This window comes from Colletotrichum destructivum, chromosome 1, assembly GCF_034447905.1.
Source record: "Colletotrichum destructivum chromosome 1, complete sequence".
In the NCBI taxonomy this organism is placed as follows: Eukaryota; Fungi; Ascomycota; class Sordariomycetes; order Glomerellales; family Glomerellaceae; genus Colletotrichum; species Colletotrichum destructivum.
In genome coordinates, this window is record NC_085896.1 from 2,427,337 (window position 1) to 2,443,332 (window position 15,996).

Genomic DNA, 15,996 nt, shown 5'->3' on the forward strand with positions numbered 1-15,996 from the left:
GCGCCCGATTGGTCAGGGTCTCTTTGAGGGGGCGCAAGTCTGAAAGTCTCGAACACACTGGCGAGTCCACAAGTTTTGGCGGGCGCATCCGACACACTCTGGACGACACGACAGGGAACGCCGTGGGCCTCCACTACGCCTGGCTGTGAGAAGGCACCGGCTCTGGGGTAGGATGCTGCGCAGCCATCTTTCTCTTCTCGTTGATTGTCCCTGCCCTTCTATTAGATAAGCCGCGCTGCCGCTGGAGCGTTTCGGGGTTGGCTACCACTTGTTTTCCCGCAATGTTCGGTTGATGTTCCGCGAGAGTCTCTTGCATTACTTCACCCATCTGACCCCATCCTGCTCACTCTCTTAGACCAGGTCATGTCTTAAGGACCATTCACAAAATCTCTCATGCCTAGGGAACCAATGGCTGAAACGTCCATTCCATGAGCACGAGTGTGCTTCGAACCAGTTCGGTCCGTTTTCGACACAAACGACTGGCCATTGCCCTATGAAACCAGACATCGAACAAGACATCACAGCCCGGCCTCGAGGCAGTTGCTTCAATTCTCAAGGTCTCTTCGCTCGAGGCCAATCCCTATCGTTCTTGTGTTTGGTCTTTGTGTCCAACGCGCCTCCTGCGAAGTCACCGGGTCATTCATTACTACCGGAAATGTATACACAAGATCAAGGTACCAACATTATAGCTTTCAGAGGTCGTGTGAACCCACTATTCTTTTCCCTTGCTTGGCTCCTGGACCAATGTCCTGTAGACCCAAACAGTTCATCGTCTTCTGCTCGGCTCTGGGCAGTCTTTGTTTCTAACGTCTCGCCATTATTATCGCGTTGGCTAAGTCGCCGACTTCGTCTGATTCGCACCAGCAACAACAGCCGCAGGCGGGACCGGGGCCGGAGCGGACTGGGGCTGAGTAGCCCCGTTATTCCCCGACGGTGGTGCCGTTCCGGGATTTTTCCCGATCTGCACCGGACTGACCGCTTGGTTCGCTTCATCGGCGACGGCCGCAGGCGGCTGTGGGGCCGGAGCATCGCCTGAGGCCGGCGCCGCTACTTGAGCCGGCGGCTGCTCCTGGTTCGCTCCCACCACGATAGCACCCAACGACTGTCCGCCGTCCGTTTGCACCTGGGCCGGCGGAACGATCGCCTGAGGAGGCGTCGCGACTTGCGCGGGTGGTTGAACGGCCGCGGGCTGTCCTTGGTTCGCACCGACCGCGATAGATCCCAGGTTCTGGCCCCCCGGCTGTTGTCCCTGAGCTGCCGGCGACGGCGGTGCCTGCGCCGTGCTGTTCCCTCGGTTCCCATCGAAGATGCCCAGCCCCGAAAGCCCTGCCAACTGCGCGGCGGCGAGTTGCTCAAACGACGAGAAGATTTGCCCGGCCAGGGCGGCGTTGCCGCCCGCCGCTGACGTCGCGCAGTCGGCAAGGAACGTCCCCGCGTTCTGCACGAAGAGGCCCTGCTGCCCGGGAAGGATGATGGCGGCCGGGTCGGGGACTGAGGCCAGCCGCGGGGCCTGCGTGCCGGCGGGAAGGATGATGGATTGCCCGATCTGGCCGAGGGGTGCTTGTTGGCTGAAGGTGGCAAGCTTGAGTGTGTCGTCGTCGTCGTCGTCACCGCCGCCGCCGACAGCTTGGGCGCTAAAGTCCGAATTGTTGGATCCGGCTGCCGGGGGGTTTTCCAACTCGACACGGGCGGCCCCAAAGGCATCAGCCTGTAAGGAGGCCGCCTTCAGCGTCGAGATTTGCATGGGCGTCGGGTCCGTGACCATGACGAGAGCCTGCTTCCCCGGCAAGCCGTTGTCGGCCAGGAGCTGGTTGACGAGGTACCGCTGGTTCTGCTGCCCCTGGTTTCTGTTGTCGACTAGACCGGTGACGGTGACGATGATTGTGTTCTTCGGTTCTTGGTCAGCGTCTCCAATATCTCCATCCTTGAAAGGGGGCAAGCGCATCCTCCAACAGAAAGCGGGGGGAAACTCACCGCCTGGGGAAATTGCGCCTTGAAGTGATTGATTCGGATGTTGTCCTTGACGGTCTGCAGCTGCGTCTCCAGCGCGAGCTGTGACTGGACCAGTGCCGCGAGCTGCTTCTCGTTCTGCCGTTGCAGCCGGTCGACCTTGTCGAGGTTCTCCTGGACGACGATGATGTTGGGCTTGATGATGTTCTGGATAATATTGACGTCGCCATTGCGATTGTTGCTGTTGTCGTCCTTCTTGCCCCTGTTTTTGTTGTTTCCGTTGCTGTTCTTGCTGTTGTTCCTGCCTTGGCCTTGGTTTTCGCTCTGACCCTTGCCTCTATCTGTGACCTTCGAGTCTTGTGCTGGTGCTGGTTAGGATAACGGTCGTCAGTCTGTGCCGCCGGCCCGATGTGATGTGAGGTCGAAACTTACCGGCCGCAGCTAAAGAGCCGAATGCCACCAGGGCGGCAATAATATGTTTGTAATGCATGGCTGCCGGAGGACCACACGTTTATTATCATATACGACAAAAAGAAGGGACAAAAGAGCGTCGAAGGCACAGCCGACTCGAGACCGTTGGACAGAATATGAAGGGACAAGGCGAGTGGAACGAGAAGGTCGAGACATCTACTCCGACGAGGGTGGTTATGATATACTCTGATACCCGGCACGTCTAAATGTACAAGACATCCCAACCCTGATCGTACGGAAGACACACAGTCCATACGCCATGGCCGTCGTCTGTCGATGAATCCCTTTTGCTGCCGGGAGCTACGATCCCGTTTTCCATACATCAGAAACTCCCCTCCCCTCCCCTCCCAAAACAATCGAGAGGCCAATTCAAACGATGTACGGAACAGGGTGATCTGGTAGACGTCGTCTCGTCATCAACCCCGGCCCTGGCTGCTCGCGAAGAGTAAAACCGCCCGGGCTAGAAGGAGAGCAAAACAGTGAAACAAGAAGCCTTCGGAAGAAAAACCGATGATAGGCCACATCCTTGGGAGTTTGTCGTCCGTCAGCAAGGAAAAAGCGATTCCGGAGAGGGGTTAAAAAGACCGTATGCAACACACCACCGATCTGCCACCCGAAGCCTGGTCTCTGTCCAAACTCTACCTCACCTGCCATCCAACTTTGACAGCCGCCTGACAAGCGCGTCTCAACTTTCCTCTTCCACACCAACCCCAATCATCCCATCGACGACAGGACGATTTTTGGATGGCACCCAATCACGTCGTGTGCCCCTTTACCCCCCACCCCCCCTTCCTTCCCGGGCTACAACTGCGCGACTCCTAACGCGAAACGGCCACGGCAGAAGAGCCTCACTCGAATGACTCCATGTCACTCTGAGAAATACCTCTCGTCCCCCGCCTAACCCATCTGCGAGTCAGAAAAGGGGCCAAGAACGGACGCAAACCTTATGCAGGAAACGCGGGCACCTCGTCGCGATGATATTATACCACTTCTTGACGAGACATCTGCACATACCAAATCGCCGTCGCAATCCCGCTACGATCAACCGCCAAGGAAAGTCTTGAATGGTATAGAAACAAAGCAACCAGTCCAGGGTTCGGCAATCCCTTCATCATATGCCATTGCCCAGAGAAGCCGAGGAAACACCCTGGAGATGCGACTCGGCGACGTCAAATTCAGAAAAATTAAGTGACATTTTGAGTTAGGCTCGAGCCGACACACCCACGCCAAGCTCGCTCGAGGCTAAAGCATGAAAAACGTTCCGCTAGACCCGAAGACACTTGGCCTAATAGGCATGTCGAAGCTTGTTTTACACGACCAGGCTAGCTGGAGTCTGGCGAGCAATATTAGATGGATGGAGCAGACTCGAAACACAGTCGTGAGGGCCCCATCCCTGTCCCTGTTTGGCAACGCAGGCCCGTTAATGCAAACAACCCCGTAAAACTGTGTCATCTGCAACTCTGCGGTGTTGCCTCGTGTAATCATTACTACTAAGTATTCTTCTGTTATGCGGGGTGTCGGTTGGAGATAAGTCTCCCGTCCCGACCGCGGAGTCATGTAACTGCCATCAAACGCCGTAAATCATGTTCCCGAGCCACATCATGGCCAACAGGCCCACGATCCTCAGCCGCAAGGCGCTGGGTGAGACAGATGAGCTGTCCGTCTTGCCCTCCCCTATCACCTGTTCCGCCGCCGCTGCTGCTTCTGCATTTTGCCACGGAACAGGACTCCTCTTATCATCCTTGACTGGCAAAGCGCTATCCAGCGAGACGTCTTCCATCTGCTCCCTTCTCTGCGTGCCGGTCAGCCCGAAGACGATGTTCAGGGTGGCACTTTGGCACTTGGCAGAAGCCCAGATGAAGATGGCGGTGATGATCATCACCTCCGTTGCCCTAGGAACGTGGCTTTGGCTTCCAATCCTCAAGACTCCGGCCCCATCACTTGCAAGCCAGATGTGGTGGTGCAGAACGTAAGCTTCTAGAGAAATCTGTCCGAGGGCTGCCGCAAGCGGAATGTGAAGCTCGCGCAGCCTTCGGAAAGAGTTCCTTGCGACGATAGCTGACAGCACAAACCACGGGCTAGTGTATGGGTGGTAAATAGTGTAGGAATCGTTGTTGTGGTAGACCTCGGAGACGAAGGTGAGTATGATGAAAACAACGAGGTAGGCGAAGGAGAAGAGTATCATTATCGGCTTCACCGGTATCGCGTCTCGTTCGGGGTGCGCGATTTCCATTAGTACCCGGTCCAACGCATTGTTGATCCTTTCGAACAACGCCTGGGCGTTGATGCCGTGTTGGCGACGCCGTAGCACCGAGACTCGGTGCGTGGCTGCGGCCGTGAGTATACCAAAGTACGGGATAAAGCGATCCTGTCCAAAGTACGCGCGAAGATTGTTCAGGTCCCAGTAGATACCACAGGCTGACTTGAGCATCGACGCAAGCCGCTCAGGGGCGCGCGTGCTTCGCACCAGATAGGTAGTGCAAGCAGCAAAAGCCACGATTTTCAGGAAGAAACCCAGAGGGTTGCTATTGGCCTTTTTGAAGCACGCTAAAGACGTGTATGTGACACCGAACCAGAAGGTGACCAGCGGCGCGGTATATATGACCCATTCACTGGACATCGTGAAGACCAGGAGGCAGGTGAGCAGGTTGAGCCGAAGCAGCACATATGCAACCCTACGAAACGAGTAATCCTCCGTCCGAAGGATATACATCGTGTGGCTGTAGGTGAACAGGAAGATGAAAGTCGCGACGAGGAACTTGTGCGCTTTGAACATCGCCGACGACTCCAATGCTGCGTGATAGTTGTACATCAGAATGAAAACCAGCATCCAGCCTTTCCACTCATCCGTCTGCTCACGAGACAAGAACGACGTCGTTGTGGGGATTCTCGTCTGCGACTGGGTGGTGGGTACCCTGGAACGGAGAGACAGCGCTGCAAGTACCGCAAGACCGACCAGGGGTAAGGCGAAGTCGGGGACATCAAAGTGCTTATCCTGTTTCGCGAGGACGTGAGTTCGGTCGGCAAGAAGGCAGTAGACTGCGACAACAAGCAGAGTGGCCACCGCCATGAGGGTATCCATGACGCGTTGCGTCCGAGGAGAGGGAAACGCATCCTGTTGCCGACTCAGGACCAGAACAGGCAAAGTCAGTATGTTGAGACCAAGAAGCAGAAGCTGTACTCGCCCGAGAGACGGATAGGGCGTACAGCAGGTGATTTGGTTTGCGTATCCTCGCCTGACCAGACCGGCATTGCAATGAGCATTGATGATGACGTCGAGCTTCCTTTCGGCAACGACGTCAACAGCATGGATACCGTCCTCGAGCATGGCGTTGTCGTGACCCTCAGTCATGGCGTGGTAGGCCCACACGATGTGCGATTGCTCAGACTGTTCCAAGTGCTCCAGGTTCCAATTCATCGCATCGATCCTCTTTGGCGTGATGGAACGCGCGCGCGACGAGGTGAGCATATCGTAGGCCGGAATGGGCACGGGTGCGACAAGCACATGGTTGGACATCTCGTCGAAGGGCGACTGCGACTTGGCGCTGGGCAGGGCCACCGACTCGTCTATACTCTTGTGCAGGTACGGCATGAGGACGTTGATGCCTTCTCTGAAGAGCTCCAAGTACCGATCGCCGCCCTGGCGGGCCGCCCACAGGCCCGGAGTGCCCACAACGATGAGCGCGGGCGAATCTCTCCCCTCCTGTCGGAGAAGTCTCTCATAATCGGCGGAACCAGGCCGGTCCCGGAATCGAGCTAATTGGGTCAAGAGGCTAGTGGAGTTGAGCCATGGGTCCCATATAAAGTCGAGTTTGACGCCCTCGACGTCCCTCGACAGATTCTGGTGCTTGTCGACGGAGACGGCAAAGTCAAGGATGGCCTTCTCGGCAACGTAATGATCCAGACGCGTCATGGCGGCGAAGTAGATCTGGCGCATGGTCGAGTCGCCCACGATGACCAGATGGCGATCTTTGAAGCAGCTCGAGATGTCATCTCGGGACATTTCGCGCATCCTACAGCCGTCAGGCTCCCACTTCGCAAAGGCATCCCGGGGCAAGCTGGAGCCGGTCCTCGAGCGCCATGTGCCGCTGGAGAGCAGCGCGTTGCAATTGTAGGGGTCATGTTGACCTAAGACTCATCTTGTCAGCTTCTTCACTCGGTTCAAGCTTGTCCCGGACCTTGAGGTGGGGGGGGCGGTTGGATCGCACCGAAAACCAAGTACTGATAGACGACAGAGAGAAGCAGTATCACGAGGGAAAGCCGCGGCACAGTCCGGACGAGGAAGGGCGAGGTCCCAACCGAGGCAGCCAGCCTCTGGATGCGGAGCATGGGCGACTAGAGCCTAGTGCACGAGGGGTATGAAAGAAGGGCGCGACGCGCGAAACCAATGCTCCGACTGGTAGTGGTGGTGATGATGGTGGTATTGGTGATGGCGGCAGCAGCGGCAGTTGGCGGGAAACAGCATTCTCCTCCGTCCAGTGTGGTAACCCCGCCAAGGGCCGATCGAGAGTGTGCTCTCGAGGGTATTGTGTTTTCGAAGGTCGGGCGGCGAGAAAGTCGTGATATCGTTTATACCGAGGACAGAGCACACTCAAAGCAAGGGGAGGCGGCGGTGAGATGGTCGGAGGAAAGGAATCGAATAACTGACCGCGCAATCCTGCCGGGCAGTCACATCCTGCGAGCGCGGCTGGCATTTCCCTTATAATGCCAGCAACCAGAGCAGCAGTCAAGGGCCGCGAAGCCAAGAAGTGGATGGGTGACAGGGCGGGCGCTGCCAAGAGGCCGCTACGGAAAGAGACCCGTCCATGTCTCTTGGGATCTCATTCCTCACTCAGCCTGTCAGCCTGGCCCTAGAGGAAGGGGCAGACAGGTTGTCTCGGCAGAGGAAGCATCGCGTTGGGGCCTTTGAGGGGGGGGGGGCAGTCGATGGGATGGAGGGGGGGAAATCACCGTCAGCAAGCGAGTTGGCGAGATGGGTTTCTTCCCCCGATAACAGGCCAGAAAGCTCACGAGCCAGGCCCCCCTTCCGCGATTCCCTGTCACGTCTCCAGGCGGGTTCTCGAAAAGGATAACCAACACGCGACCAGAGGCTACCTCGGTGTGGGGGAAGGACGCACGCACCTACCTAGGTGGGTACAGTGTTGTTTCTTTAGCTTGTCAACACGGTGAAGGGCACCGCTAATCCCGCTATTGCCGCCAATGACCTCTGTCGACAGCCATCGCCAACCGCTGATTTACAGAGTCACCCCTCGAAATTTCTGGGCCGGACAAACACAGTGTGGCCCACCTACTTGGCTGGTGCTGTAACTTGACAGCCAAGAAGGCGCACTACGTAAACAATCCCCCCACCTCCCTCTCTCCTTCATCTTCGCTAAAAGTTTTTCTCTCCTCTAGTTTTTCCTCCGACTCCTTCTCCGTCATCCTTCCTCTGACTGCACTCAGTGTACTGCTGCCACAACCTGCGGCACAGGTCGTGGTGTTTTCCAAGTAAACACTCAATCAATCGTGCCAATCAGTTGGCCATGTGCTCCCGTACTTTGACGTATGCCGAATACAAGAGCCAGGGGCAGTCGAAATATGTATGCCGTCGCGGAGAGAGAGAGGGGGAGAGAGAGAGGGAGAGAGAGGGAGAGAGAAAGTAGGTGACAGGTACGGGCCGCCGCCCGCCTGCGGGCACAACCCAAACGTGCCTCCTAATGTTTTGTCATTTTGAAATCTGCAAGCCGTCTTTTGCCATTGCTCGGTCAGTTTAGCCTCCTTGACTACTGATCTTGAGCCGGATACACCGCGCCTCGTGTGCGGTCGTATGAGACAAGATCGACCCCCAGACAATGCTTTTTGAGTGCGTAACCTTTATTGTTGAAGTGAAGGCTTGCGTAATTTATCTGTTGTCACATCTTTTTCCTCCCGCTGGTCCTGGACTTGGACTTGGACCTGGAAAAAAAGTCTTTTCCCTCTCCGTTGATGCAATGATCCATTCCGTTCAGTTGTCGCATTGTCTGGCTTTCTATCTAGAAAGAAGACCTCATAGCAAATTGAAAAAGAAAACCTTTGTTCCTCAGTCCCATACACCCGCCGTATCTGACCGTAGCCATATCGAACCAAGCTCGTTCTCTCATTCCCCAGCCAGCTATGACGCTGGTTGCTAATTCGAACCTCATCCCGCGCTCATACATCCTCGCACTCGGCTTTTCCGAATCAAAGCGGGAACTCCCTCCGTGGCCAACGCCTTTCTTCCTTCTGCCAGCCTCAGTCCCGTTCGAAAAATCCTTGTCTCTGCTCATCCCTTCGTCAAAGTAATTCTCCAGTGAGATTCTGGGTCCTGGATCGAAATGGCCGACTCAAAACTCAACCATGGTGAATGAGCGGTTGGTAGCCTCTGTAGACTGGGATCACCGGCTTGGGCAGCAAAACAGTCGCCTCCAGCGCCGAGTGCAGACCCTGGCGGTCAAAGTCGCTCAGCTGGACCTTCTGGGCCGAGTGGACATGCTGGACATCCACCGCCCTGATGCCCCGGATGGCAAAGAGCTCGTCGGCGCCGAGGCTGTCAGTGACTCTCTTGTTTTTGTAGTTGAGGGGAAAGCTGGCCTGGAAGGCCTCCTCGCGCTTGTTGAGGATGGCCGTGGTGCCCTTGGAAATTTTGATGGTCAGCTCCTTGAGGTTGGGGCACTCGGCCAACTCCTCGAACGCCTTGTCGGATCTGGGACCACACCAGTGGATCTCGGCCTTGCGCAGATGGTCGCGGAGACACTTGTTGGTTTTGAGTTGGCTGAGGAGGTCACAACAGCAGGTGAAGTACTGTGCCTGGCGATCGTAGTAGATGGGGTAGAACTCGTCACGCAGCACCTGGCCGAGTATCTTGTAGGTTGCCCACTGATTTCCCGTTAGGAATCCAATATGGCTCCTCTCAGGGTTGGCGCAGTTGCATTGGAACAACTGTTGGGAACGCTTGATCGGGGGCATGCGGCAGCTCTTGGGCTCAGCGTCAATGATCATGCCTAACACACGAGCCCGGATCTCGATGGGTAGCTTCATGAAAGGGAAGCGGTCGTTGGGAGGAGGGCGATCTGTCATACAAGAGTTAGTTTCCATCTTGACTATGGAACAACAACAGTGAGAGGATTGGAAAACACTTACTGGCGAGCTCCAAGACCTCAGTGCACATCTGGATTACCAGAGCACAGCTTCTCACCTCTTTGTATTTTGCCATCATAGTGGTACAGTCCCGGATGGTGTCGATCATGGACTGGCGTCTGTTGGGGCTCAGACGAAGCATGCGGCCGATGTCAGCCTCACTCATGCTGGTACACTTGTAGTCCTCAAGGGCTTGAAGCATCACCCTGGCATTGTTTGAGATACCAAGGCGTTTGGGGGCACCTTGGAACGACAGGGCGAACCAGGAGTCCATACCCAAGACCATCTTAGCGGTTCTTTGGAAGGTTATCTTTGAATTGGGTGTTGTTGTCCTGCTTTTAATCGGAGGGTCTTGGACTGAATCGGTCTGATGTCAACAACTTTGCTGTTCGAAATTTTATCAATGGGGCCGATTTCTCTTTGCAGCAAACGGCCAGGGCCTGCTTTGCGGTTGAATGATGATTGAAGGACCTGAACTCGAAGAGCAGGTGTGTTAGAGATGTGTTTCCTATTATTCAACAACCAGTCAGTCGGAGGAGTTCCTTTTCTTTGAAGGTAAGGAAGATATTCCAAGCTGTTGTCGGATTGGCAAGCAAGTCAAAGAGAAGACGCAGCAGACGGGTAATGAGGGCAGATAAGGGTGTCAAAAACCAGGGTGAGAGATGATGAACATACCTTCAATACTGGCTTTGACCACACAGGCACGTTATCCCAGGCGTGTCAAGGCAGTTGATCAGGTGTGATGGCGGAAAATGTGTGTGAAGCCCGGAGGTAAAGCTTTGTGTTGTGTTAAACACCTTGCCAAGCCTATATGCGATCAGTAGAAGATTTAGGTATGCTAAGGGAAAGGTAGAAAAAAAGTCGGGTCAAAGAGATTGGATGAGTCCAGTGTCGCGTGTCTTGGAGGCAGGTGTAGTGTTATTGACGCAGTACGGCAGGTGCGATGAGGGGGCATAGAAACTACCGACGCTAGATTGTCAACAGTCCAACCGGTGTAGAAGTCGGGTTTGCTTCGTTGTCCAGAAACCGCCTCCTCAGCTTGATGTAAGAACCAGCTCAAAGAGTCGGTGTGTTGAGAAAGAAGCAGAGATAGGATGCAGGAGGCAACCCTATATATATACCACTTAGGTGATGTGTTGTCCTAGGTAAAGGCTGGCGCAGGATAGGAAGCCTATTGTAGTAGGTGCGGTGATGATGGTGGTAGTGGTGATAATGGTGGTGGCGGCGGCAGTATGATATGAATTTTCTGAAGTGTATTTGTAACGTTCCGGTACCAAAAATGCGTTCAGGTCTTGCTAAATGCCAGACTGTGTACTGGGGTCGCTTCTGGGCTGGAAATGTTGTGTTTGGAAAAGAGAAAGGACGGCAGCTTTTTAAAGAAAAGTTGGAATTACATACAAGTCGCTGCCTTGAGTGAGGCAGTAACAGGTTAGGAGATCCAGCTCGAAAAGTGCAATGAGGGTGGTAGATGGCTTTCTTCTTTGCTCAGGTTGTATATGCCTGAGAGATAGGCAGTGACTTTCCCTTGGTTGTTGACTAGGTGTGATATCCGGTTAGTCTAAAACTGAAAGTACAGAAAAAAAGTAGAAGGAGAGCAAAGGCTTTGTAGGCAGAAGGGAGGGATATGTAGATGTAGATGGGGTGAAGCCTGATGCAAGGCACTTGCAACAGATCGGAGAAGAGCAGACAAGTTAGTTAAATCCCGGGCGCTGTTTTCTATACTTACAGTAAAGAGTCTGGTCACCAAGATGAAAAAATAAACCTGGTGTAAAGAGGAAACCTGTGTAACTAGTGATGATGACAATGGGCGGTGATAGAGTGAAACTAAATGTCAGTGCATAATATTTGTTCCAAGTAGCACTGAAAATCGCAGGATCAATGAAAAGACAGGAATGATCATCGATCTGCGTGTTGACCTGCAGTTGTGTGTGGAAGAGAGTAAAGAAAGTGAAGAGAAAGATTCAATTTAGGGGCAGGCTGAGAAACAGAAATGGTATCTTCGATGGAGGGCTGGCTGTGAATCACAGCATCATAGTGAGATGAGACTAGATATCACGAGGCCGATTGGGTTGCCCAGTTGGTTCATTGCCGAAAGTATGGGATGACAGCCCACAGTTTGTCAGAAAGGATGGCCAGCGAAGGCATGGCAAGATATATGTGATTCAAGTAGGCTGTTTCGGTAAGCACCCCAAGGTATGACAAAAGTCATCTCCAAAATGTTTCACAACACCTATACCTATGAGAAGAATCTTTGCAGCTAGTATACTTGACAGGAGTGGGCTTTCATACCCAGCGGGTGAGAGTTACCTTGTAGCGAGAGTGCCATTTTCCATCATCTAAGAGCCCAACAAGGTGTGTAGCTCTGGTGATGTCGTAGCTTGATTTGAAAAGCACTGTGACTGATATGCAATGCAATGAGGCCAGTTCAGTTATTTGGTTTAAGCAATAGAGTAGAATGCTTTGATTGTATCGTCTAGACCGAAGTTAGAGACGAGTCCTTCCCCTTGTAATCTTCTCATATCCAAGCGGCGTTGGCATTATTATACAATTCAAGTACCCGTCCATGCCTCGGGTCTTTTCATTAAGGGCAATTTTATCAAGGCAACTTGCCTCGCCCGTAATGGCCCACTCCTAAAAGTCCAAACCCAAAAACTCCCAGGCGATGCCGAAATAAATTGTGTTGTAACACCGTACTGACCAGATCATCCGTCGCTAGATGTCTCTAGGATGGGTGACACCGGATGGGAACGGAAACTCAGAATGTCGCTTAGGACCTCTCATCTTCTTCCGGCACGGACCGGAACTGCCGCTCTCGGGGCAGAGGGTTCATCCGGAGCGGACTGTCGTCCACATCAACGCTGTTGTGCCGTGATGTGCCGGGGCTGACGTTGACGCTATAGTAACTCGACCGCTGGTCGCGGCTTATCTGGTGCTGGTTCTTGCCGAAGGTCATGGTGAAGCCGTTGAGGATCTGCTGGTGTCTAAGGTTGGTCTCACTGAAGGGCCGCTCGCGAGGGTCCGGCTTGTCGTCCTTGATGGGCTTCTTCTTGGGCTTCTCTTCCTTCGTTGAGCGCCATCCTAGGGTCTTGGCCAAGCGGAGAGCGGGTGATTTTGGTGGTTCAGAGCAGTTGGGGTCTCCCTGGCTAGGCTCGCAGATGGACTTGCGGCGGCGGAAGTGGTCTCTGATGGCCATAGTGCGATGGAGGTGAAATAACACGGTGTCGGGACAGTGGGCGACGGAATGCCAGGAAAGGTGTTATCTAGATATGATGTTTCTAGCTGGTTGAATGTGCAGGTAGAAGAGGACCGGTGCTAGTAATGTAGACCTGGGTTGTTTGTCTGGGCGGTTGTGGTTGTAGGTTTGAGGGATTGGACGACATGGAGGAGGCCAGGGGGGCCAATGGTATTTAACAATGCGTGGCCAAAGGGCGGAAACCCCTTGGCAGCGTGGTAGCGAGACGGATGTGGCAATGGCAAAGAAAGAAAGCACCGTTGGAGGACCCAAGAGGGTGTGATGGGCATCGTTCAAGGTCCTTTCCTGGACCTTGCATTTCATCGGCCGGGGTTGGTTTGTTAGCCGCTGCTTTCACCACGAACAAGCCATATGCAGGGCTTCCATCCAACAGACTAGCGCCTCTACATCATCCGGGCCGGGGATCGACCTCCAAGCCCACCCTACTCTTGTGTGGATGGATAGGATGGTGCAGCGCCATTCCGGCTGGACGCGGGGGTGTTCCTGCAAATGCGGGGCAACGTCATTCCAAAAACCTCCAGCTGTGTCATCGTCCTTGGCTAAGCTCCCTCGTCGAGCCGACGGGCATGGGCGTGAACCCCGATGCTCTCTGCTCGCCTCTGATCAAGAGGATCGCCAACGTGGCGGGGCTATGGTCTTCTGCTGGCCTCGACCCAAATTCAAGACTCATTGTCCTCGAAGCTAGCCGCCCCAAAATGTGTTCTTTCACAAATATCGAACCGTCCCCCCCATGGTCCCGGCCTGGCCGCTTAGCGCGTTCCAGGCCCAGATTCCAGCCATGTCTCACTATGGTGCCAGGCAGGTCAGGTACACCGAACAGCGTACCACCGCCCTAACATAAAGGCTGAGCGTGTGTACTCAGAGAGCATCCATTGGTGTATGTGTACCCTAAATCCTTCTAGCCGTTTCCGGAACGCTGCTGGAGGCCAAGACACAACTGGCTGACGGCTTCCGGACTCGAGCCATGGCCGTCGTCAGGCTCTGCCTGCTCCCACCCAAAGCGTTGAAAGTGATGCAAACAAACAAAGAACATTGCGTATGGCACAAGTACTGAACCTGCTCGTAATGCCCTGGGCCTGCAATTGCCTCATCGAGATGTGCACTCGGCCCCAAAAACACCGGCACTACTAGATCCAAGTCCGCCCAAGGCTGTGAGGCCCCAGGTCAACGCTGCAGATTCCCAGTCCAAATCACTATCTGGCAGCTCGTCGCCCTCTACCGCAGCACGGCTTTCCGCTGGGCTCGGCTCGTACGTATCTTCCGGCCCCTCACCGGATTCTTCCGTGTGTCCTCGGCCTCGGCCTCGGTGGGTGCTTCCAGACCCAGGTGGGTCCGAAGCTGTTGTTCCTTCGGCTTTCGCCTTGGATGGGGGGCTTCTGCGTCGCGTGGTTTTGGTGCTGGTGTGGCTGTACGATTCCGATTCCGGCGCTGATTTGTCGTATCCTTCCAGCAGCCTGGGCGGTGGCTGCGCATTCAAAAGATCCTTCTGGATGAACGGTGTTGCAGAGGCTAGAATGTCGTTCACATCCAACGCACGTGTTGCTGCCCATAATCCTTGGCTGGCTCCGCTGAGCAAAACGTCCCATGCCACAGCAGCGACGACGGGATGATCGGACGCTGATCCCAAAACCTTGCCGATCGCCGTTGTTGTCCGCTCCCATGTCGAGCGCTGCCCTTTGTCAAACGGAAGGAATCGACTGTGGCGATGGAAGTGGGCATCGGGTATGTTGTAGAGTAGGCTAAGTGCGGTCTCCTTGGCATGGAAAGCAAAACTCGCCGTAGAGACGAATCGGAAGAGCTCAATGTAGATGCCATATGCCCCATGAGGGTCGCTGTACATTGTTCCCCAGCTGATCGGGACCACTGAAGGGATAACCACGGGCGCAAACGAAAGGATTCGTCCGGTCACTGCGATCTTGGCAAAAGTCGCTGTGCCTGTCGTTGAGGGTGCCCAGTATATCAAGACATACGTGGTACAGAACGAAGCTAGGAACAAAGCCGGGTGTGGAAGCCAGTTTGCGGGTTTCGGGGGGAATAGTTTGCAATGAAGACGTCCCAGAGTCGAGTTTGGATTCGGTTGGGCAACGGTTGAAGCAGGCGTGAGGAGCAACGCCAGGTAAAACAGATTCTGGGCGAAAGACAAGCTGACGAGGTGAGCCAATGCAAGGTAGGCCCAGACAGAGGGGATGTTCCGGCGTCTTCCCTCGATGGCTAGTAACAAGCTCCATGAGATCGTCGCAAGCTCAATCTGTTGACCCCACCAGAAGCGACGAGCCTTCTCCGCGATGATCTCCAGGGCGTCCAAGTGGACTGGGGTGTCACTCAACCAGCGTCCGGGATAAACCCAAGTCGCGTTCTCGCCGGGGAAAAATCCATGATCGCCGTAAAAGCTAAGTAGATAGTGAGTGAGCTGGACAAAGAAACAAGAAGTAGACGAAACGAACCGAACTGGGGCTCCTACTCCGCGCTGATCTGCCCAGACACGATATGAAAGCTTCGCATAGCTCAAAGTCCAGTAACTTGCGAGAGACAAGCTGACGAGTGCCAGACCTGCAAAGAGGGGAGCAAGCTTTGAGCGCAGATCGATTCTTGCTCTCGTCCTTTGAGATGGCGGCTGATCATGATACGCTCTGTACAGACTTCGGACAACAGTGAAGCTAAGTGATGCAACTGCGATCGCGTGGCCACCGATCATACTCAAAGGCAGATATCTGAGGATGGTTAGATGACACGTTCTCAGTAAATTGGCTGCTGCGGCAAACGTACTTCACTTCCGGTTCTAGAGGCACCGGCGCCATGCTTTCTTGTGGCTGGTTGGCTGTCAGCTGGTCGTCGGTGAACGTTGTGATGTCGCAAGACGGGCAGTTAGAAGAAATGGCTGGCTACGTTGAAGAGAAGGCGAAGAAAAGATGTCCTGGCCTTGACGGTCAAAGGATGCAGGTGTAGCGCGCGTCATCGTCACACAGCACACTGTTTACGTTCCTTGGAAGCTCACTCGACAGCAGCTCCTGCCATTGTTGATCTCAGATTGGACCGTACAGCTACTTACATCATTCACAGCAAGTGCCGTGTCGTCATGTAGCGGTACTGGTCAGGGGTCGCTGGCGGCAAGTGGATACAGCGCTCGTGCACGGACGGATCCAAGTCCTCTGATCGGGACGGAGAAACAGAGAAGGCGAAAGCACTAG

General features: G+C 54.5%; 7 protein-coding genes across 7 annotated transcripts; 1 reads left to right on the forward strand and 6 right to left on the reverse strand.

The window, feature by feature from the left end:
• Positions 1 to 832: 832 nt before the first annotated feature.
• Positions 833 to 2,440, reverse strand: CDEST_00737 (uncharacterized protein; the record flags this gene model as incomplete). The annotated part of the gene is made up of 3 exons (XM_062916896.1): positions 833 to 1,888; positions 1,975 to 2,312; positions 2,383 to 2,440. 3 exons carry the CDS (start codon positions 2,438 to 2,440, stop codon positions 833 to 835), a joined length of 1,452 nt encoding a protein of 483 aa, XP_062772947.1.
• Positions 2,441 to 2,783: 343 nt separating this feature from the next.
• Positions 2,784 to 3,188, reverse strand: CDEST_00738 (uncharacterized protein). The gene has a single exon (XM_062916897.1). It carries the CDS (start codon positions 3,073 to 3,075, stop codon positions 2,791 to 2,793), a length of 285 nt encoding a protein of 94 aa, XP_062772948.1. The 5' UTR covers positions 3,076 to 3,188; the 3' UTR covers positions 2,784 to 2,790.
• Positions 3,189 to 3,589: 401 nt separating this feature from the next.
• On the reverse strand, positions 3,590 to 7,352 carry CDEST_00739 (Putative cas1p 10 TM acyl transferase domain-containing protein). The gene is made up of 2 exons (XM_062916898.1): positions 6,630 to 7,352; positions 3,590 to 6,549 (listed from the first exon to the last, which is right to left on the reverse strand). Exons 1-2 carry the CDS (start codon positions 6,748 to 6,750, stop codon positions 3,989 to 3,991), a joined length of 2,682 nt encoding a protein of 893 aa, XP_062772949.1. The 5' UTR covers positions 6,751 to 7,352; the 3' UTR covers positions 3,590 to 3,988.
• Positions 7,353 to 7,829: 477 nt separating this feature from the next.
• CDEST_00740 (uncharacterized protein) lies at positions 7,830 to 8,570 on the forward strand (the record flags this gene model as incomplete). Its single annotated transcript, XM_062916899.1, has 1 exon — positions 7,830 to 8,570. Exon 1 carries the CDS (start codon positions 8,253 to 8,255, stop codon positions 8,568 to 8,570), a length of 318 nt encoding a protein of 105 aa, XP_062772950.1. The 5' UTR covers positions 7,830 to 8,252.
• Positions 8,571 to 8,769: 199 nt separating this feature from the next.
• CDEST_00741 (uncharacterized protein) lies at positions 8,770 to 9,841 on the reverse strand (the record flags this gene model as incomplete). The annotated part of the gene is made up of 2 exons (XM_062916900.1): positions 8,770 to 9,488; positions 9,559 to 9,841. The coding sequence occupies 2 exons, from the start codon at positions 9,839 to 9,841 to the stop codon at positions 8,770 to 8,772; spliced, it is 1,002 nt and encodes a 333-aa protein (XP_062772951.1).
• A 2,176-nt stretch (positions 9,842 to 12,017) lies between these two features.
• Positions 12,018 to 12,915, reverse strand: CDEST_00742 (uncharacterized protein). The gene has a single exon (XM_062916901.1). The coding sequence runs from the start codon at positions 12,746 to 12,748 to the stop codon at positions 12,323 to 12,325; it is 426 nt and encodes a 141-aa protein (XP_062772952.1). The 5' UTR covers positions 12,749 to 12,915; the 3' UTR covers positions 12,018 to 12,322.
• Positions 12,916 to 13,615: 700 nt separating this feature from the next.
• CDEST_00743 (uncharacterized protein) lies at positions 13,616 to 15,891 on the reverse strand. The gene is made up of 3 exons (XM_062916902.1): positions 15,575 to 15,891; positions 15,253 to 15,519; positions 13,616 to 15,198 (listed from the first exon to the last, which is right to left on the reverse strand). The coding sequence occupies exons 1-3, from the start codon at positions 15,604 to 15,606 to the stop codon at positions 13,896 to 13,898; spliced, it is 1,602 nt and encodes a 533-aa protein (XP_062772953.1). The 5' UTR covers positions 15,607 to 15,891; the 3' UTR covers positions 13,616 to 13,895.
• Positions 15,892 to 15,996: the final 105 nt, after the last annotated feature.

Bases quoted from the DNA above. Each gene is read 5' to 3' on its own strand.
- CDEST_00738 (XM_062916897.1), bottom strand. From the start codon at position 3,075: ATGGCAGGTGAGGTAGAGTTTGGACAGAGACCAGGCTTCGGGTGGCAG.
- CDEST_00739 (XM_062916898.1), bottom strand. From the start codon at position 6,750: ATGCTCCGCATCCAGAGGCTGGCTGCCTCGGTTGGGACCTCGCCCTTC. The intron at 6,550-6,629 runs GTGCGATCCAAC...GATGAGTCTTAG, and splicing joins CTATCAGTACTTGGTTTTCG to GTCAACATGACCCCTACAAT.
- CDEST_00742 (XM_062916901.1), bottom strand. From the start codon at position 12,748: ATGGCCATCAGAGACCACTTCCGCCGCCGCAAGTCCATCTGCGAGCCT.
- CDEST_00743 (XM_062916902.1), bottom strand. From the start codon at position 15,606: ATGGCGCCGGTGCCTCTAGAACCGGAAGTGAA. The intron at 15,520-15,574 runs GTACGTTTGCCG...AACCATCCTCAG, and splicing joins CCTCTAGAACCGGAAGTGAA to ATATCTGCCTTTGAGTATGA. The intron at 15,199-15,252 runs GTTCGTTTCGTC...CTATCTACTTAG, and splicing joins GGAGTAGGAGCCCCAGTTCG to CTTTTACGGCGATCATGGAT.